Source organism: Aristolochia californica, unplaced genomic scaffold, assembly GCF_029961685.1.
Source record: "Aristolochia californica isolate CCGP_79_NKW_82.1479 unplaced genomic scaffold, dmAriCali1.0.hap1 SCAF_12, whole genome shotgun sequence".
In the NCBI taxonomy this organism is placed as follows: domain Eukaryota; kingdom Viridiplantae; phylum Streptophyta; class Magnoliopsida; order Piperales; family Aristolochiaceae; genus Aristolochia; species Aristolochia californica.
The window spans coordinates 25,396,063-25,417,646 of record NW_027181793.1 but is presented as its reverse complement, the minus strand read 5'-3'; the positions used below and the strand labels follow the sequence as shown (position 1 = coordinate 25,417,646).

Sequence of the window (21,584 nt, the reverse complement as noted above, 5' to 3'; positions counted from 1 at the left end):
TTTGGAAATAAGCCAAGTTGATCCCTTTCAATCACAAGGACCAAGAAAACCTATTTAAACGAGTTTTTTTATTCATTTTTTTCTTATAATGAGAGGAACCACTTCACATGTACTAAGCCAATCTAACCAATCTGATTCCTATAAAAGATGGAGAAAATGTTACAATGTAAAATAACATTTATATTAATAATAATGCAATAATAATAATAATAATCTGAAGTTCAGATACAAATAAAGTTGTTATGGAAAAATCAATGATAAGAGATTAAATAACATTCTTGATGCATCCAGCCGAGAAATGCCAAACTAATTCATGATCCAAAAGGATTTTTTTTCATTTGAATTAGCCGATATGGTTGAGACAGTAAGCTTGTTAGGTTGATGACGAAATCTTCCAAATGCATTTTCAACTAAGATTCGTGTTACTGGATCTTCACCCTCACATAGGCTATTAACAGTGATGTCTAAGTATGTCTTTCAGCGCCGAGCATTCGGTTGATACTGACCAGTACCTCTTTTTTTTATGAAGTACCCAAATCGGGCAAACGCAAGACCATTATATAGCATCTTTTGAGGTTTTCATGTTCCTCTGGATCACTCAAGCGTTAGAAGTACTAACTAGAATTTGAAGAGTATCTAGTTCCTCTGGCATCGGTTGCCAATAGCCGAAAAAGCACAAACAACAAACCCGAGGCAAAGTGCATTTGTGCAAAATAAGAGATAGTAGACAAAGAACCGCACATCTCCAACAGCCAAATGGATGATATATATTATATATATTTATTTATCAAAATATATACAATTATAGTCAGACATCCACAAATCGGTAGACTCGTGCACTCTTTAACTTTTTCCTCCTATACCCATATGCCTGCACAAATTGGTCTCAACGATGCTTAATTCACATTTTTCCAAACCTTTTCCGTAGAGTTCAGACTTTGCGCCCCTCTTAACTACTTCCCTCAACAGACGCGAGGCGCATTTTTTCTGTGCTGAAGTATCCGAGAACTTCATCTGATCTGAGCGCTGACATGGACGTTAGGACTCGACTAACTTGAACGGTTCTCACTCTTGAGTCTATTGATTTCGTCTTGAGCATTTATCAACCTGCGTTTCAACTAAATTGTCAGGTATCTACATTTAACAAGAAGAAACCGGACCTTGTATATCTAGTCACCGTAATCACCTCCACTGCAAATCGGTAATCTCCAGTAGTAGCTCCCTTTCCCTTTCATGTGCTGCCTCCAGCTGCCAAAAGAAGAGAGCAAATAAGGGAAATAAGCATTCCAAAAAAATAAATCAACTCACCAAGAAAGATCCAAAAATCGGCTAAAGCGAAAAAGGATAAAGTAAAGAGTTGAAATATATGGTATATCCAACTAGAACTCACCATAGACTTCTCTGAAGTTTGCAAGTCACCGTTGGTTCCTTGACCAGAATTGATTTGCTTCATTGCATTTAGTATATGATCCTACCAAAGGAACTAGACGAATAAATAAACTCATAAATTAGAGCACTTCGTCTCCTAGAAGATACTGAAATTCCATACCCTTTGAAGAATATTTGTCTGCAAGATGGAATGAAGATGTGTATAAATTGAAGAGCCAAAAACAGTTGGCATAGTAGCATCAGCTGAAGATGAGGCATGAACTGCAGGAAGCTGAGATATAACCTGTATAATCGCATTTTAGAAGCCTTTGAAATAAGAATGTCCAACGTTACTAAATTTACTATGGTCCTGTATAATGCCTCTGCTTGTTGCGTCTCCCTAGAGCCTGAAATGGATTTCTCAGCTATGGACTATCTAAATGCACAACAATTTCCACACTACTGACCTGCATACTGTGACTCTTCTGCAGTAATGGAGCAGGAGTTGGAAGAGAAGACGGAACCATCTGTAAGGTAGGATTTGCCAAGTTATAACATAAGACTGAGAGGAAAAGACAGAAAGCAACCATTTGACCTTTTCAAACTCAACATTCTCAGATGTCACTTTAAAACGTCCTTTTTGCTGGACAACTGGCCCCTTTGATTTCTCATCATGGTCAGAATTTGGTGTCCCTGTAACATATAAGAGGTTGATGGACAAGGGTACTCAATACAGAGCGAGCTTTGAAGACAAGACAAATAATTGTGCCTTGGTGAAAATAACATCAAGAAAGTAACAAGGAATTAAGAAAAATAACATCTACTCTATACCTGATGATCTTGGCCCTTTTGGCAACATATCCACAGGTGGTTCCTCTACTCCATCACAAGTGCCAGTAGCTTGTATTTGAGATTGGTGCTTATCACTAAATTAATCAGGACTCATTAGAAACAAAGATAACAAAAGCAGAACATGATGCAATTACCTCAGTAAAATAATGAAATTATTAACAAAAATTATCTACATTAACGTTATCTACAACAAACAACAGCCGCTAGATCAGATCTTGATCAAAAGATGTTGGACTATAGGAAAAGAAGCAGGCACACTTTGTGGAACCCAACGAGGACTGAGATATCCAGAGTACATATGCTCTCAATATTATCAAATCCTAAAAAAAAGTGACTTGAAGGTTTAATCTCAAACCTTTCTCCTTTGCATGAAGAAGGACCAAGTTCTGCTGTTGAATAAGGATCAGTACGAAGTCTCTTCTCAGCATCTGAATGAGGAGCCATACCATTCGGATGCTTAACATTGCTCTCCTCACATTTCTCATTCAAGCCATTCTCCATGTCACCAGGACAAAGTAAACCATTTTGCAAGATAGTAGGTTTACAATTTGACACAGCAACTCTAAAATTATCCTCAGATCCATTACAGTTTTCCCTGATGAATGGAAATGAAAAACTTTATATTAGCGATTAAAACTACCTGAAGACAACTTGTGGAAATAAAAAAAGGACACACCAGGAAGGACAAGAAATGAATGACAAAGAAATATTCTTCAGTTTACATACTTAAGATTGTTTGAAGAAGAAACAGATGATTGAGAAACTGTTGGCTTTGTCCGCATCGAATCTTCATCTTCCTGCAAAACTCTATGTCATTAAAACCTCAGTTGTTTCCAACAGATTTCAGAAAGCAACATAAACAAGGTGAAGTTACACGCTTACTTTTTCCATGCCATAATCTTTTAATGAAACAATGGAGGAGCTTTGAGAACATTTACTGGGAGAGTCAAGCCCAGATAAAGAATTGGAGGAGCCTCCTTGCTCTTTGTCTGCAACAACTTCATCATCCTGAATCTAACACAACAGTAGTACAATCATGAACTCAGAATCACTACGAAGAATTTGTACTGATGAAGTGACTTTTTGAGACTATAATGCTGGAGGAAAGAATGCAAGAATTACCAATGAAGCCTGAGCCTTCATGTCCTCAATGTTGAAGTTCCATCCACTGATTCCTCGCTTGTATTCACTCTACAGAGAGTTTTCAATTAAAGGATTAGAACTCAAATTTGTAGTAAAGGACTCTTATATAGGAGAGAAAGGTTCCAGAGAAGGCAATGTATCATGAAGGAGGTAAAAAATCGATACATTATATCTCCTGCCTTTGGGGGCCACTACAAAGACGTAGAAGTCTGCATATTAGAACTTCCTTTGATATTCACATTACATCTCCTCCCTTGGAGGGCCACAACAAAGATATAGAAGTGCAGATTAGAACTTGTGAAACTATGATTCACTGATATTCTGCATGTGCTTAAAGACAAACAAGTTGTTTCCTGACATACAGTCTAGCAAAATTCAGCCTCTGAAGCACGAAAAGAAAAAATTTAACAATATTCCAATGAAAAATTAAATGTCCACTTGTCCAAAAAAAAAAAAAAAATCCAATTAAATTCTACAACAACATTTTAAGATATCAAACCTGGGATAATTCCTCCTTTTTTCCGTCTGGCATTTTCTTTTGTGCTAGCATGTCTGCTTCCTTTAACTACAATAAAGAACGAAGTACTTATTTCAAAACGTAAATCAACATAGCATACTTGTTAAAATGCCACATGATTTTAAATTACATGTTGGAACCAACCTTTAATGCTCTAAGACGATCACCAAGGGTAGGCAATCCCTCTAGAAGTACCCGTCCGATATAGTCATTAGATCTAGCTTGCTTGAAAAAGGAATGTTTTAGAAGCTTCTGTGCAGTAGGCCTTTTGGAAGGATCTTTTACCAAACACATAGCAATCATTTGCTTAAAAGACTAACCAGAAACACCACAAAGAAAACAAAACTGTAAGCAAAGACCACGGACCACTATTGGGGAGAATTGAACTTAAAACAAGCATGGTTTGTAAATGATACCTTCGAAAACTTCCTATCTCTTTCATAGTCAAGACCAGGAGGTGCATTTTGCAAGGTCATAAGCAAAACCTGTTGTAGGCCATTTCTGTCAGATTTTATTAATGCTAATGAAGTAATTGAAAAAAGAGAAAATAAAATGAGATGCTTACATACTTTCATTGGAGGATACTTTGAGAAAGGAGCATGACCATGAGCCAGTTCAAGAGCTGTTATTCCAAATGACCAGACGTCTGCCCTGTAATACAAGGTTCCAAAGACATAAGTGTGTACTGTCAAATGGGCTGTCAAAGATGAGAGAGTAAAAGATAGAATAAGTGAAAACCAAACTTGAAGTCGTATCCATGCAATTGCTCCATCACTTCAGGTGCCATCCTAGAAACAACAGGATGCACTTATGAGTAAGGACATCATAGGTGAAGAAAAACAAGAAAGAAAGACCACATTCAGGCTAGCTTGAAAGATGTCAGAAAATCTACCAGCAAGGTGTCCCAACAAAAGTATTTCTTGACCGTTGCCTATCACCCGAATCAAAAAGGCAAGCAGAAACACCAAAGTCTCCAAGCTTAATTGCACCACGTGTATCGATTAGAATATTCCCAGCCTACATAGAAGAAGTCAAATGGATTGATAACCATAGTGAGTATGGCATTGAAAAATATTGTCTTATCATGAAAATTAGAGTTTAATCAGTGACCCACCAGATGCATCAATTTGATTGCTTAAATAATCAGAATTACCAGATTTCTTACCTTAACATCTCGATGAATGTGACCATGATGATGAAGGTACTCCAAACCCTTTAAAACTTCACGTAAAATGGTTGCTATAACTACCTCCCCAAAACCATCAGGATAGGCAGCTTTCAATATGTGAAGACAAGAACCACCAGCCATAAAGGGCATGACAACCCATAAGTTGTGGTCTTTTACAAATGAACAGTGTGCCCTGAGAACATTAGGATGGTCCACCAGGATCATAGTTTGTGCTTCACGGGAAATATTGCCCTAATGTAGAGAGAAAATTTTGTAGAGCTAAACGTCAGAAAATTAAACTTGTGCAGGAATTTCTTCAAGAAAATATTACACATTCTGCTCTTTGGAGTAGAAAGACAAAAACTATTGTCATTTACATTGAAAACTGAAACTGAGTTCAAGTAAATCACAACTCTGTGTGCCACCAATTTGATACATGCAATCTGCTTGGAGATGAAATTTCCAAAATACACACTTTTACTTGAGGTTTAAATAGTCAAATTAAATATGAATATGCTATATCAATATAATTGTAAGAACAGACTGTCCACTTGAGGGTCTTAACACCCGTCATGTTTAGGTAAAGATCAATTAAAATATTCAATACAGAATGCTTGAGAACAAAACAAATAAAAGATAAAATTATAGGCTACAAATGCATGTTCTATCAATATTCACTACTGATGGTACATATCTCGCTCTGCGGCATCAACAGCCATGCTAAAAGATGATAACACTGTCTACTATATGACTGTTTTTCGATATAAAATGTATACGAACTGTTTGCATTTGTGATCAACAACTTATGATAACATGTTATAAATATTAGTCCATAGCAAATATGAGCCTCAAGACCATGACCCAATCAACAACTTAGCTCTTCTGTTGCTTAGCCAAAGATTTTCCTTCATATGCTTTGAACACCACACAAGTGTTTCTTCCAGAAGACGTATATTTTACCAGCTCGACTTATCAGTGGTAGTTTGTATGCAGGCTACATGGATTCTGTTCTGAATCTCACCTCAACATCGACTCACCAATGAAGGCTATGAGACAAGGAACTGGATAAATGAAAGGACTATCACATTATAGAAATTCAAGAATTGGAAGTCAGTAATGCATGTGACAAGTCGGTTCCATTTCCACCAGCTTTCGATAAGAATCACAACCACTTAAGCCCTTCAGAATATATGCCTTCTTCTTAATAAGGGAAGTAATCTACCAACCGAACTCAATTTCTTAGTAGAAAGGATTTTACTGAGTAAAACAAGCAAGCAAGTCTGAGAGAGCCAGAACACCATGCAGATTGGTACGAGAGCAATTGAGCAGATCCCAGTCAAATCATCAAACAAATAGAGAGATAAAAAGTCGTTTGAAACAGAATCGTTTCATAGCACATTTTCCTAACAGACATTCCCACCTAGATAGTTGTACGCATGGGCATCGCGAAACTAAAAAGAGTTATAGACAGAAAACGAAAAAAGACAACAATTAAGAACCGTTGAATTGTACCAGATCGCTGTTATTCCTCTCGAAATCAAGAATCTTGATCGCAACAATCTCGTTCAAAGGGACGCAGCGTGCACGATAGACCGACGCGCTGACTCCCTGCCCTATCTCTTCAAACAGCTCATAATCATCCGCGCGAATCGGATACTTTCTCCGGTCCATGTCCACTTCCTCTGAAGCGAATCTTCCCGAACTAAGCTTCTTGGACGACGACGAGAACGCCTCCGAGAACCTCCTCGATGTACTAACTTCTCGGATAAACACCAAAATACGGGATTCTCTTAGACAGGAACTCGTAATCGATCAGACAGACACAGAGATATAGAGCTATAGCGAGCAAGAGATATCACAAAGCTAAATCCAAAAACCACAAAAAAACCAACAAAAAATCTCACCAGTTAGATGTTTATCCATGGCTGTGACACCAGCTAATCAACCAGAGACGCTAGGAATTGTTCGATTTTTCTAGAGCGAGAATGGCGGAAGACGGAAAAGGGAGAAGAGGAAAAAATCGAGGAGAATAGATGAAAGGAAACAATAAACGAGCAAAGGGAGGGAGATCGTGAGGTTTCGCGGGGTTTGCTGGCCAAGGAGGGAGAGTCCTGTGCGTTCGGATCGGAAGGCGAGGTGACGGCAAACATTTGTATAGAGAAAGCGCGCCACATGGAGAAGGTGAAATATAAACAATAAAAGTCCGTTGTTTAAAAACCAAAAATTAAATAAAAGATGCAAATACTGTACCTTCGGTGTGTTTTTTTACTTATATACTTGGCGGCTGGGAATTACGTGGTTCGTTACGCACCCGGCTTTGTATAGCACGAGCAGGGGCACGTGGCGGAAGCATGTAGCAGCCAGTGACGTGTTAAATGATTTCCGAGGTTGCTCACGAGAGTTAACAGGGATCGAAATACTTGTATTACCAGAAATGTCCTCTGCAATTTCAAAATATATCGTTGAATCACGGTTGACCCGGTTAATAGCGAGATTGGCTCCGGTTGAATCACTGGATCGGGCATACAAAATGTCAAGAAACCTTCAGCAGTCTTATAAAACCCCGACCGACCCGGTCAACTCGGGTTAAACTTGATCGTATATCTTATTCAGACCATTTACTTATAAAACCCTGGTAAAATTAGAAATTTGGCAAACCCAGCCAGGTTATACAGTTAAATCTCCATAATACATTAAACAGCTGAAGGTAAGAGCCCAAAAAAATCGTTTTGCCATCATACCCCTTTGGACCATGTCACCCGGGGTCGGTAACTGTCGATTTTAATAACAGTGCTATTCGGTATCGTGAACCAACCCGACCGGTTTTGAGTTTTATTCCAGCCTAATAAACTATAACAGTAATTTTCTTTGAAGGTAAGGGTATTTAAGGAAACACAGGAGACAGTGACAGGAGGGTACGGAGAATGGAGACACTGAACAGGTGCACTTCTTATTTTGGAACTAGCGTTAAACACGTGAAATCTGTTTGGGTATAAAAGACGCTATTTTGGGTAAAGAAAAGCACTGCAAAAGCGTAAAACGCCTGTACTGTACCTACAGAGAGGATTAAAAAAGAGTAAAATTACGGTTTTGGCTGAATCGTCCTGCTCCGTACCTCTCTAGCATGCAACCTGTTCGGACTCCGGACGTAATTGAGATTCGGGAATCGCCAGCAGAGCACCAGACGTTCTCGGTCTTCTCTCACGTGACTCCTCCGGCCGTTCTTTTCAACTTGATCGACTTTCCGCATTTGTCACATCTTCAATAATGCCATCGGTGTCTAATGGTTTGTATCGGGCCGTTGATTTCATATTTTTGTCTGTTTCTGCTGATGGAGAGATCTACAGATCGATGGCAGCAAGCAGGGAAGGCAAACCTCAGGCACAATGTGGAAGCCCAAGAATGACGAGGTCGTTGGGTAGGCAGTAGACCGAAATAAGGTGGCCAGGTTTAGCGCAGTGGCCCGGACAGGTTGCCGCCTCGGGGTCTCTCAATCCCCCAGGCTTAAAACGGTAGAAATATGAATCCGTCTCTCTTCCTCCCGATTTTTTTTTTCTTTCTCCCGCTTTTTCTCCCTCTCGGCTTCTTCGTCTGCGCACTCTCTTCGCCCTCTCACACTCCCTTCTCCCTCTCGGCCTCCCTCTCTCGAAACCCTAAATCCCTCGTCCCTGTTCTTGTCCTTCGTTCTCCGTCTCTCTCTCAATGAAGCTCATTCCATGTCTGCGGCGCTTGTTAACAGATGGACGGAAAGGACGAGACTAAGAAGGTTGTTTACCTTAATCAGAAAGCACGTTCTTGCCTTTTTCCTTTGCTGAGTGCTTCTCATATGTGGTAGCAATTAATGCATTAGTTGGGAAAAAAAAGTTTCCTAAGTAGTTAGTTATTTTGGGATAGTTTTAGACCCAATTTAACATGGTATTAGAGCAAGCCACACAGTATGTGGGCTTCCACCTAAATTATCAACTTGTAGAACTACAAAAGAGAGCGTGCATATATGTGAGGGAGAGTGTTAAGAAATAGTCACACTTGGATTAGTGGATACAAAGATCTTGAATTTATTAGCTAGAAAACAAAGGTTTCCTAAATGGTTAGTCATTTTGGGATAAGGCCTAGGACCCAATTTAACACTTCTAAATAATTTACGTTCTCTATCATCTGCCTAGAACCCAAGGAAATCATTTTGATTATTTCTTTTATGAATATATGAAAGGATTGAATGGATTTCATTTGTGGCGCTCAAATTCATGGATGAAATTGCATGGTCGGCTATTGCTGCAATTAGGGTGTAGCGGAATGTGTTGGTGATTGGGTTGTGTATATTGTTTAGATTATAGGGCCGTGGTTTTCTCAGTAAATGAAATAGGGATGCAGTTTGATGTGTGGTATGCATAGCTTGATACTAGAAGCAATAGGATTTAATTGAATAAACCAGAGTTAAATACTTGTAAAGAGCACCTGTAACTGTGCACTAGTTGTCTTTAGGAACTTGTGTATCCGTTGTGAGCAAATTGTATGTCAGGCGTAGTGTTTACTGGTATTGCTTTGTCTATTAACCTCTTTCCCACTGAATAGGGAGATAAACAGTGGCAATAATTCCACCAGAATGCCCGTTCTCATTCGTCTGTTCTGGATGTTGGTAACTCACAACACTTGAACCTAGGACTTCACACTAGAAACCCCCCATGTACTCATTGAACCAAAGGCCCAATCCAGATCAGGACGCTCGTTTTCTTTACTACTGCCTCTGGAGGAGATTTTTGTTTGTCTATTTGCTCAAATACAATTCTCAATGGATCTGCTTCCTAATTTTGGTTTCTTGCCTTCTGGCTTTGTTTGTATCTTTCCAAAAAAAAAAAAAATGAATGTTAAGTAAATGCTACTCATGTGAGGATTAGTTTTGCTTTTCTCTTGTATTTTAGAGTACAATCTCCTATGTGTTGATTAGATAGAAACACTATCACCATATCTCTTCTCGATATCAGATGATATCTATGTAACGAATATATACTTACATTTTCAGACTTTTTGCTACTTCATCTGTGATTGTGACAGAAACTTAAGTCTAACTTGGCCACTAAAATTTTTTTCCTCTTTGAAGGACTACTACAAAGTGTTGAATAGGGAACTTAACTATGGGCGAGTTTACCATTTTTACCAAAATGGCCACTGTATTTTGTGTAGATAATGCTCCACATCAGACTCTAGCCCTCAAGTTCTTAATGGATTTGATTGTAAAAAATCTTGGAGAAATGCCGCTCGGGTGGCAATAAAGTGAGTTTGCAGTTGTGAATGATCAATCTTGCAGACACAAATATGCTCAACTTGAGCATCATTTCTGCCAAGTGAATATAATGATTGAAGACGAGTTGAACCGGTCTTCTAAGAGTCGCTCTTTTTTGGGGCTGGTCATGTCTGTTGATGTTTTATTCTCTGTGATGTTGTACAGGAAGTTAAGACATTGGCTATCCAGACTAAAGGAGGAGATGGAATCCAGTGAGTTCTTGGCAGGTCTAGAGCTAATGGTTGGGATGCCTGGCCTTTTCCAAAATGCAGTGAAGATCCTTGATAGATGACATTGCTAACAGTCAAAATGCCATGCCTCTTTTACTAATTAGGAACAGGACCAGTGAGAGAAGTTTGAATTATGTAATTCATCACCAGCTAGAGTGTGGGTGGCCCCTGTTGCAGTGGGATGTGGTGGGTCTTCTCTCTTTGAGATCACCATCTTTCTTCTGATATTGAGGTCCTTCGGTCATTAAGGATGCTATTGAAGTGAAGGTTGTATCAGTTTTATGCATTTGATCATGCTCTCCTCTGCAAATCCACCACAAATGTGCACTTGGAGGTGCAAAAGAAAGCGGATATTGGAAATGGATCCAACTGCATGAGGAAATGAAGGTAACAACCACTTATGTGATTCTTGGTTGCTCTCCAAGAAGCAAATTCCACAAAGAACAGCCGCTTGTCTTCTTGGATTTTCTCTGCTCTTGTTCTAGGCTGATGGGCGCTCTATTCCTTCTTGTATTCCTGTTAAAGCAATAATTGTTAGTGTATGATTATTTTTTAAGATGACATTGAAATATATTGGATGTTGAGTTTGTATTTAATGGAGATACCAAGAATAACTTTGAAATGATGGTCTTGACAAAGCTTGTAGACGATCATATAACATTTGAAGCTTGTTTAATTATTCTATTTTTATAATTAATTAAACTAATGATTTTAAGTTTTTTGGAAATATATTATTAATTTCTACTACGTAAAAATATATTTTATGTTATTAACAAAATAATATATTTATTTATTTATTACTGTATTAAATTATTGATTTAAGAGTGGTAATTAAAATATTATTAAAGTAAGCATTTGATCAACTAGTTTTTGTTTAATTATTTTATTTTTATAATTAATTAAACAAATATTTTTTAATTTTGTGAAATATATTATTAATTTATACTATGTTAAAATATGTCTTATGTTATTAATAAAATAGTACATTTATTTATTATATTCATTTATGTTTAAAAAAAATTATTTATCTATTTTTTAATTTAATTAGTGCACAATTAATTGTCACATGTAATTATTGTATTAATTTACAATAAATTGCAATCATTTATTAATATAATATAATATTTAATTAATTAGTATATTAATATATTTTAATTCTATATTAAATTACTTATTAATGTAGTAACCATATTTGTTTTGGTTAATTATTTATTTAGGTATATGTTAGATTTATGTATATTATAAAAAAGTTATTCATTCTCTTGTTTACATCATATTTTTCATTTTGGGCAGTAACATCGGAAACCGTTTTCCAGTGCACTTGAACTCGTCTACACTAACACCCAATTTGAAGTTGAAGTTGAATTAAATCATTCAATTGCATTTAAAGCGCAACCCCCCCCCCCCCCCCCCCCCCGCCCGGGAAGATAGTGGCAGTTAAAATAAGATAAAAACTAGTTTATAGAGTAAAGAGAAACTCAGGGATTACTCCATCTCCACCTTGACCCCATGACAGTTTCTAAAGAGAAGATCATCCCTGTCTTAAACGGGTTGGGTCAGTAATTTCTAAATGTTTCACCCACCCTGTAGTAATTTCTAAATGTTTCGATATTTTTAGTAACCTTATCGAGAGAGAAAACAAATAGGTAAAGGAGAGGGAGGGCAGGGAGGAGAGAGAGAAAGGACTATTACCTCTATTGAGGATGGGAAGAGACAACATTGAGAGGAAGAGACAACCTAGGGATAAGACAACGTTTGATGGGAGAACCAATATGGAGAGGAAGACTAGTGTCACAATGTCTTGAAAGAATTAAATCAAGCAAGAATAAGGTCAACCTACGTTTTCCCACTAATCAAGCAAGAATCGTTTTCCAAGTATGAGTTTCCAGGTAGAAATGTGTTTCCTAAAAATATGGGACACTAAGGGTGGCACCAAGCCAAATTGGTTTGCAAACCGTTTGAGCTCGGCTAAAAAAAAGTTCAGTTCAGTTCAATTTTTACTTAGCTCAATTTGAGTTCAAACTCGAAATTTTTCGGGCTTGTTAGCTAGTGAGTTGACTCGTTAGTATAGATTTTTTTAAGAACATACCTTTTACTCTAATTGCTCTCGCGATCGATCGTTCAACCCTTGTGTTTGCCAATAGAATAAACACTATTGATGGAAGAGTTTGTTCTTTCTATTAGTTCTATTAAACTGATTATTATACATTATTATACTCAATTATAAAGTCTTGAACTTTTTTACGATAATATGTGGTACTAAACCCATTAATACATTCTTTTTATTTATTTTATTTTTATAGTTTTAAATACATGTTGAACTCAAGCTTGAACTCATTGACAATTTTGAGCTCGAGCTTGAACTCATTTACAATTTTGAGCTCGAGCTCCATATCAATTTAAGGATCGAATTGAGCTCGAGTTTGAACTTATTTACAATTTTTAAACTCGTGCTCCAATTCAATTTAAGGATAGACCTGAGCTCGAACTCCATGTTTAAGTTTTAAGGTCAAAGCCAAGCTGAACTCTACACATATTCGAGTTTGGCTAGATTCAATGACCCCTATTTGACACTAATGATCCTTGGAAACACATTTCTAACTAGAAATGTTTTTTTTTAAAATTTCCTGAAAAGTGCACTAATATGGCAATGAAATCGTGTCCAAGAAATTCAAAGAAAGACAATAGCTTTCTGAGATGAATGGAACCATGGAAGTGAGGAGAGTAGAGATGAGGAAACCTCTCTCGCATTCAATAAATTAACAAATAATAACTTGCTTCAACATGAAAAACTCATAAGAAGCGTTAAAACCCTGGTCATGTAGGGTATGAACTGGTCATTTATTCACAACAAGGATGCATCTCTATGCTGCAACTTCAACCAACTTCTTTAGTTTCTTGTTCCTCAATCTCTCCTCGTAAATGATATTCTTTTCGCATTCGAACCTGTGACGAATAAAATCAAATTCTCAGGCGGAAGGAAATTAAAAAATTTAAGCAGTTGTCGCGGGGACGAAGACAAGAGGATTATAAATCGCACCTCGCTGGGACTGAGATCAGAGTGTTTAATCTCTGCGCCAGCCTAATGCAGTCTTTCTCCGTGCTCAAAACCTCTGTGAAGCAGAAGTATCTCCCGCTCGAGTACTGGTCCTCCAAAGCACGAATATGAACATCTACGAGGAATTCCACATCAACAGAGGCGAGAACTCCATTTTCACACATCTGGGCTGCGCCTGTTGGATTTCAAATTAATGAAGGAGGTTAGACAAAATCGAATACATGATCAGAACTAACGGATTTGGATATCTGATGCATTGGCACCTTTGAGAAAGGACATCGTCGGTCCAGGATTCAGGCGAGCAATGCCGGGTCCAAGCACTAAACCAGCATTAACTGACACCATGTTAACCATTCTGTCCATGGCTAACGCCCAGGCTGCCCTCTCCGAGAGTGTTTTGGCTAGTGGGTACCATAGCTGCAGATAGGAATAGAGGTATTAGATTCATCGTTCTGGTTTCAAATTGAGATACCTTTTTTCTTTTTCGAATGGTAAAATTTGAATCAGAAGTTTCCAAGAAAGGTTAGGAATTGACACAAACCTTCAGCTTTTTGCAGACTTCAGGATCACTCCATGACTTCTCATCCACATCCTTCACCAAGCCAATGTTTTCTCTCCAAACGGCTGCTCCTATTGAAGAAGAAAACACGAGCTTCTCAACGCTGTCAACTTGAGCACATGCCTCCACAACATTGATTGCCCCTCTGACCTCTAAATCCACCGTCAGATCCTAGCAAAAGCAAAACCATAATGTAACTACTAACTATTATAAATACTGTGAAAAAATAGACGAACCACAGATAGGGTCGTCCCTTCTTGTAATCACAAACATCTGAATGACACAAGGAACAAAAAGCACAACGATTTCCTCTACAATCAACAGAAAAGAAGACAGAGAGCTTCTCACATACATCATATGCATCCGGACTATCCAGAGAGCAGAATAAAGCAGAGCAGTCCTTCAAAGCTTCAGTGATGCTGTGATAATCCAGAACATCCACAACAAAGACCTTGAGCCTCTTTTGGAAGAGACTCATCTCCTTAACTTTCGATACGATTTCACGGTTCCCTGCATCCAAAAGTAAAACACAGAAGATCGAACCTATAAGAAACTAAAACCAATTTGAAGAGACGCACGCTTAAAAAATCAAAACAAACGGCAAACCAAAAGGTCTCTCGACTTTACCATTTTTCTGAACCGCAGCATGAACCCAATACCCTCTGTTCACCAGCCCCTTGAGAATCCAAAAACCCACATAAGAAGAAGCGTCGAGAACGCAGACGGTAGGCTTTTGTTGTTGAGTTTGAGGGCTTCCGAGATCAGTTTGTGAAGCAAGAAATGTCATATTGAGGAAGCAATCAGAAGGATTTTTTTTCCCCACACTTCCTATCTCTCCCTTTCCATGATACATTTTGAGCAGTAACAAGAGGCTCCTGCCATTTATAAATCCACCCCTCCCGCTTTGCACAGGAGAAGGAGTGGTTAGGTCAGATTCAGGGGAACGCTTTCATCTACTCCCGCTCTGCTGACGGGAAGAAGTTAGGTTTGAAACCTGAACGAACAAAAGGCAGGACCACGAGTGGAGACTCACTCTGCCCCAGTTCGACACGATCCTAGCCATCGAGTATGATCCTAACTGAATCTTAAATGGATCGGACATTTAAATCTAAGCAAGGACGGTTGATAACCGCTTGAACAATACGCATTAAACCTCAATAGGGAAAATAGCTCCCCGCGCCGGTTTGGTCGATATCACGTTTCTACTATTTTACCTTTCACATTTGTAACAACACCACCTCAATGACTGAATTGATACCGATATGTTTCTGGTTAAAGCGGGCCCACCATGAGTACGTAACGGATGTATCATTATGTTAGACCAATCAAAGGACGACGTGATAATGCCAGATCCAGCCGCAGAGTTTGGGAAACGCAGGGAGAGCCACGTGTTTTCGTGGTAGAGTAGGTTGTGGCTGATGAGTAGCCACGTTGGCGGGAACAATCTAAATTTTGTTGAACCAAGTAACCGAGACGTATGGTTCGAAGTTCAATCGAACAATTTATGCCAGCGAACAGAGCGTTCATTTACGCGGCTCAACAGAACGGCGACAACTGTTGAAGTGCTGTTTCGGCAAAAACAGCAAATGCTTACGTAATAGGTATTTAAACGAATTGGACAATTGCGAGCGCTTCATGTTGATCGATGACTTTTTTCTTTGGAAATTATTGTTCCAATTCAATTCCGGCCTCTCAATATCACGAAAGGGCCAGGGATCTTAAAAAACACCACTTTTCCTGCCCCACGCCTCTCTTGGCTGTGTTCATAGCGAGAGACGCAAATGGGTAGAGGAAGGGCAAAAATTTAACATACTTAAAAATATCATTGAAATTCTACTAAAAATGAAGATCTAATTGTTAAAAATTTTATTTGAAAAGTCATACATATATGATTCTATTAGTTGAATCCAAATATAATAATCGGGTTTGACAAAAAAAAGTCTTTTTTCAAGTTTTTTATTTAATTTTAGTACCTAAGGCTGTGTTTGGAATACAAAAAGTTGAGAGAAACAAAAGGAAGATAAAAGAAAAAGAAAGAGAAAATAAAAGAAAATAAAAGAAAATAGGTTTATTTTCTCTTGTTTGGATGCCCATGGAAAACGATTAGAAATATAGTTTCTCTTATTTGGATACATATGGAAAATAAATATATAAAATTTAAAATTTTCTCTCATGTTTCTATTTATTTTATTTTCTTCCCAAATTCCATCATTTTGTGAGAGAAAACTTATTAACTATGAGAGAATGTGATTTCCTCTCTTCTTTTATTTTCTCTTTGGGTTTATTTGGAACCCCTAGAAAAGAAAAGAAAAGGAGAAAGAAAGTGTTTTTTTTTTTAGAGAATCATGGAGAGAAAAGAAAATGAGAGAAAAATATAGTTTATCTCTTACTTATAATATTTTCCATCTTAAAATGATGGAATTCCAAAATAACAAAAAAGAAATAGAAAAGGGTAGAGAAAATTTTATCGGGCTTATAAATAAAGAATAGGTTGGATATGACATAAAGGGGCAACTGTAGACGAGACATGAAAAACCATTAGAATTCAAACAGAGACAAATCTACCCATTTTCTGAAATCATTCGTTATCGCCAAAGTTAAAACATGGTCACGATTCGTCCAGAGTTTATGAATATCTGATTTTCGAAACCATGCTAAGAGCATGCACTGCTTGGACGAGAAGAGTTTCCATTGTGAGAGACTTTTAGTTTTTTCTGCTCCTGTGGAAATGGAAATCAGTGTCCAACCAAGACCAAGTAAGTTAGGATTAGTATTAAATCATGCTTAATAAGTTAATGAAAAAACAAATCAAACAAAAGGGGCCTAAAAGGCTTCATTCTTCAATCATTGCTAAAATTCCATCTAGGGAGAATTTTTTTTTTAAAAGCTTTCATGGACAAATAAAAGAGCAACTACAAATGAGACAGGAAAATAAAAACAAATAGTTGAATCATCACCGACCCCTCCGAGTTGAACGGATGGTGATTCTTTGTTTTGCTTTTCGTTTCTTCTTCTCTTTCTAATGAGTACTTCATCAATTAGGCAACACTAATCATGCCCGCTTCACCGAAACCCTTCCCCCGAACCAATGAATATCTCTAGCCTACGTTGTCGGTGACGTCACAAAATGTGCCTCCTTCCGATTGTTTGTTTGGACAAGATGGAATCATAACTGAGGTACAATACTGTCATCCCTTTCCTTTGTTACTTCCCGAGGAAAGCTCAGCCTTTCTACCTAACACAAGACCAACACTATGGTACCCATAAGTATTATTTTAATCATTCATGTGTAGCCATGAATGAATGGATCAATCTAAAAAAATATGTCTGTTAATGTTTTGAGCTTTGCTTTTTTTTAGCATGGGGCCTCCGATGTAGGTTTTTGTATAGATCCTAAATGCTAAAGAATACTAATCTAGTGAGTTCCAATCATTTTGTGAGGGTAATGAGCTTATCCATCAAACATTGTGCATGACCCCTCAATAGAATGGTGTTGCTAAAAGAAAGAATCGTCATCTTCTTGAAGTTGCTCGGGGCCTCCTCTACTCCATAAAGGTATCTTTCTTTTATTGGCCTCATGCTATTCTTACGACCTATTCTCTTATCAATAGGTTACCTTCATCCATTATTAGCCATAAAACTCCTCAATCTATTTTATTTCATGATGAAGATCCCTTTTCTATTCCTCTTAAGGTTTTTTGGATGTACATGTTTTGTTCATGTCACATCTCCACAAAAGAGTCAACGTGATCCTCATTCTATGAGGTGTATTTTCTGGGGGTACTCTCGCACCCAGAAAGGGTATGTCTGTTATAATCCTGCCCTTCAGAGGATGCTTGTTGGTAATCTGTTTGACTTTCCGCACCTTAATAGACTAGTCTTTTCGAGTTGTATTGGTTAGGTACTTACATGGTATCAGAGCAGGTTTCGCACGTCCCGCATTCGAATCCCCACGCGTTTGCATGTTTGGCGCGAGGACTTTGCATGGGTTTAACCTGGGGGTTTGGTTTGCGGGGGAGTATTGGAATATGTTGGTGATCTGTGTTAAGTATTTGACTATCCGCACCTTAATAGACTAGTCTTTTTGAGTTGTATTGGTTAAGTACTTACACTTGTATATCAGGATGTGACCTTCTTTGAGGACACTTGCTTCTCCTCCTCAAATGATGCTCTTCCACGGTTCACATTCCCTCCTACCACTCCTTGTCCATTTGTACCCTTCAATGTTGATATTACTCAACCCCCTGAAGCACTGACCACCTCCTCACCTATGGAGTTTTTGGATCCACCCGAGGTACGTCTTTCCCCTCCCATGTTTGGGCTAGAATTTGATACTTGACTTATTGCTTTAAGAAATGAACGTTGTTCCTGTTCTACTTCTCACCCTATCTCTAACTTTATGTCTCACCATCGTTTGTCTTCTGATTGTTCTCAGTTTCTTGCATCTTTCTCTTATACTTCAAGTCCACAATCCTATCATGAGGCCCTGCAACATCCAGGATGGAAGGCGGTTATGGATGAGGAAATGCATCATTTATATGAAAATCAAACCCGGTACTCAGCATCACTCCCAAAAGGAAAAAAACCAGTCGATTGTAAATGGATTTTTTTGGTTAAACATAACCCGGATGAGTACGTTGCTCACCTTAAAGCCCAACTCGTTGCTAAAGGATACACTCAGTGTTATGGGGTGGATTATGAGGAGACCTTCTCTCCTGTTACCAAGTTAAATTCAGTACGTATCCTTTTATCTCTTGCTGCTAACTCATCATTACCCGTATATCGACTTGATGTAAAGAGTGCCTTCTTAAATGGTGATATACGTGAGAAAATTTATATGGCTCATTATGTGGTTGAGGGGGAGTCGGTATACCAGTTACAACAATCCTTATATGGGCTTAAATAGTCCCCTCGGGTTTGGTTTGATAAATTTAACCAAGCACTACTACGGTTTGGTTTTCATCGATGCTCAACAGATCATTCGGTATATTTTAAAGATATCGTCAAAAGAAAACTATTATTAGTTGTATATGTTGATGACATTATCTAAACCGACGATGATGCACATAACATTAAAAAAGTGAAAAACATGATATGTTAGGAATTAAAAAAAACTAAAGATTAGGGATTGTTTAATTATTTTTTTGGGCATATAAGTTCTTCTATCCAAACATGGGATAATATTGTCTCAATGAAAATATGTCTTGGATCTCCTCAAAGAAACAAGAATGAAGAGGTGTCAACCAGTTGACACACCTATGGATATAAATGTAAAATTATGTGCAATGACTGGAGAAGATATTGATATTGGCAAATATCAATATCTTGTAGGCAAACTGATATATCTCACAGTAACTAGACCAGACATATCATATGATGTAAGCGTGGTGAGTTAATTCATATATAAACCACAACATACCCACTGGTAGGCCTTAGAGAGAATATTACGATACCTAAAAGGAGCTCCGGGAAGAGGATTACTTTATAAAAATACATGGGCACTTCAACATGAAAGGTTTCTCATATGTAGATTGGGCTGGATCGCCTGATGTTAGGAAGTCTACGTCTAGATATTGCACTCGTGTTGGAGGGAACTTGGTTACGTGAAAAAGTAAAAAGCAAAATGTGGTTGCAAGATCTAGCGTCCAAGCAGAATACAAAGTTATGGCCCACACAGTTATTGAACTCTTATGGATCAGGACACTTCTTACCAAATTAGGATTTTATAAAGGAGGTCCCATGGTTCTACATTGTGATGACCAAACAAACATTCATATTACTTCAAATCCATTGAGGTGGATTGCCACTTTATACGGGAAAAATTTCAAGCAAGTATAATCTTCCTCAAACATGTTTCATCACAAGAGCAAGTAGCATATATCTTCACTAAACCAGTTACATCTAAAATCGTATCCTTTATATGTGGCAAACTGGGTATCTATGATGGTTTTTCTCCACTAGTTTGAGGGGGAGTATTGAAAGATGGGCTAAAACCCACAAGTTCAAGTCTAGTAAACCCACACGTCTAAGTGGTGGCATATGGGTAAAATAGGTTGTTTTTCATAAAGATGACATGAAGGTGTAAATACTTGTTCCTTTTATGCCTCTTCTTTTATAAAGTTGTAGCCCTAAGGGTATTGTAAAAACTATAAATAATGGCAATGGTTAAGAGGTAGAGCATTGAAGCTCTCTCCTCCTTTATCCAAAGTTCGTCCAGCCTCCCTCCTTCACTTGGTCGGTGCACCTCTCTTTCCCCTTAATCCAAACTTTCTCCTTTGTTGGTTCATCTCTTCTCCATCTCTTCATCATCATCATCTTCTTCTTCTTCCACATGGGATCCTAAATTCTACAGGATCAAAATGGAGCTAGTGGCAATAGTGCTATAAGTGGGTGCACATATCGATGGGGAGAGGTGCATGCTTCTTCCTCAAAGGTGCATTACGAGGAAACAACAATAGATAAATGTTAATTTTAGGATACACATTATCCATAACCAAGATGGATCAAAAAATAAAAAAATGATTAAAATTCAAGTAACAATTGATCCCTAGACAAACTGGCGATCCCTTTGGGTGACAAGAAATAAGTTACATAAGATCAAACAATTATCTTTCATGAGTTTAACCAAATGTTTTCCAACTTGGTTGAATTGAATAAAAATTCAATTTTATTTTCTTTGTGCATTCAAACAAGAGAAACCAAGTTTCTTTTTTGTTTTCTCTCTTATTTTCTATGGGCATCCAAACAAGAAAAAAAAAAAAACCTATTTTCTTTTTTTTTATTTTCTCTTTCTTTTATTTTCTTTTATGTGGGTTCCGGACAGGCCCTAAGTGTGTCATAGATGATAGTCATCAAACTTGGTGTTTATTTGAGTCTATCATTACTTAGTATCTTAAAAATAAATTAATATTATTAACCATGGTGTGGAACCTAAACCTTTATACATATAGTTATTTATTTTAATATTAGTTGATTTCCCAAGAGAATGACCAGCTTAGGAGTGGCTCTGTTTGCGCTGGGCATGGGAGTTGTAGATGACATGAGCAAGATAGGAGGAAAGGATAGCAGGTCGAGGCACTACAACAACTACGACTGGGTTCTGACTGCGTTAAGAGGTGTTAATCTCGTGTACTTCTGTCTGTAGCTGGGGCATATGGCCCCTGCAAGGCACAGGAGTTTGGGATTCTGGGAAAGGAAGTTGAAATTGATGAAGTCATGAGAAGATGACAAAATCTGGGTATGCTTCCGTCTTGTTTTATTAGTGTTGTATGCCATGAAAACCAGGTTAGTTGTGCTTCTACTTTTTCTGTTCTTTACGTTAGTTGAACAGACAAGTTTGATATGAAGGACAGTTGACTGAAAATATGCTGGTCCAGCCAAGGGATCTGTTCTGTTTAAGCTGGAAAGA

At 37.9% G+C, this 21,584-nt stretch overlaps 2 protein-coding genes across 2 annotated transcripts; both read right to left on the bottom strand.

Moving 5' to 3' along the window:
• Positions 1-868: 868 nt before the first annotated feature.
• LOC137946760 (uncharacterized) lies at positions 869-6,719 on the bottom strand. Its single transcript, XM_068793067.1, has 19 exons — positions 6,561-6,719; positions 5,046-5,300; positions 4,773-4,897; positions 4,624-4,668; positions 4,450-4,531; positions 4,297-4,365; positions 4,025-4,195; positions 3,863-3,928; positions 3,343-3,411; positions 3,103-3,234; positions 2,947-3,017; positions 2,576-2,815; positions 2,200-2,294; positions 1,964-2,061; positions 1,836-1,895; positions 1,550-1,672; positions 1,391-1,471; positions 1,187-1,248; positions 869-1,107 (listed from the first exon to the last, which is right to left on the bottom strand). Exons 1-19 carry the CDS (start codon positions 6,717-6,719, stop codon positions 1,050-1,052), a joined length of 2,061 nt encoding a protein of 686 aa, XP_068649168.1. The 3' UTR covers positions 869-1,049.
• Positions 6,720-13,290: 6,571 nt separating this feature from the next.
• On the bottom strand, positions 13,291-15,198 carry LOC137945851 (cinnamoyl-CoA reductase-like SNL6). Its single transcript, XM_068791909.1, has 6 exons — positions 14,804-15,198; positions 14,529-14,686; positions 14,159-14,347; positions 13,881-14,034; positions 13,600-13,792; positions 13,291-13,505 (listed from the first exon to the last, which is right to left on the bottom strand). Exons 1-6 carry the CDS (start codon positions 15,027-15,029, stop codon positions 13,424-13,426), a joined length of 1,002 nt encoding a protein of 333 aa, XP_068648010.1. The 5' UTR covers positions 15,030-15,198; the 3' UTR covers positions 13,291-13,423.
• Positions 15,199-21,584: the final 6,386 nt, after the last annotated feature.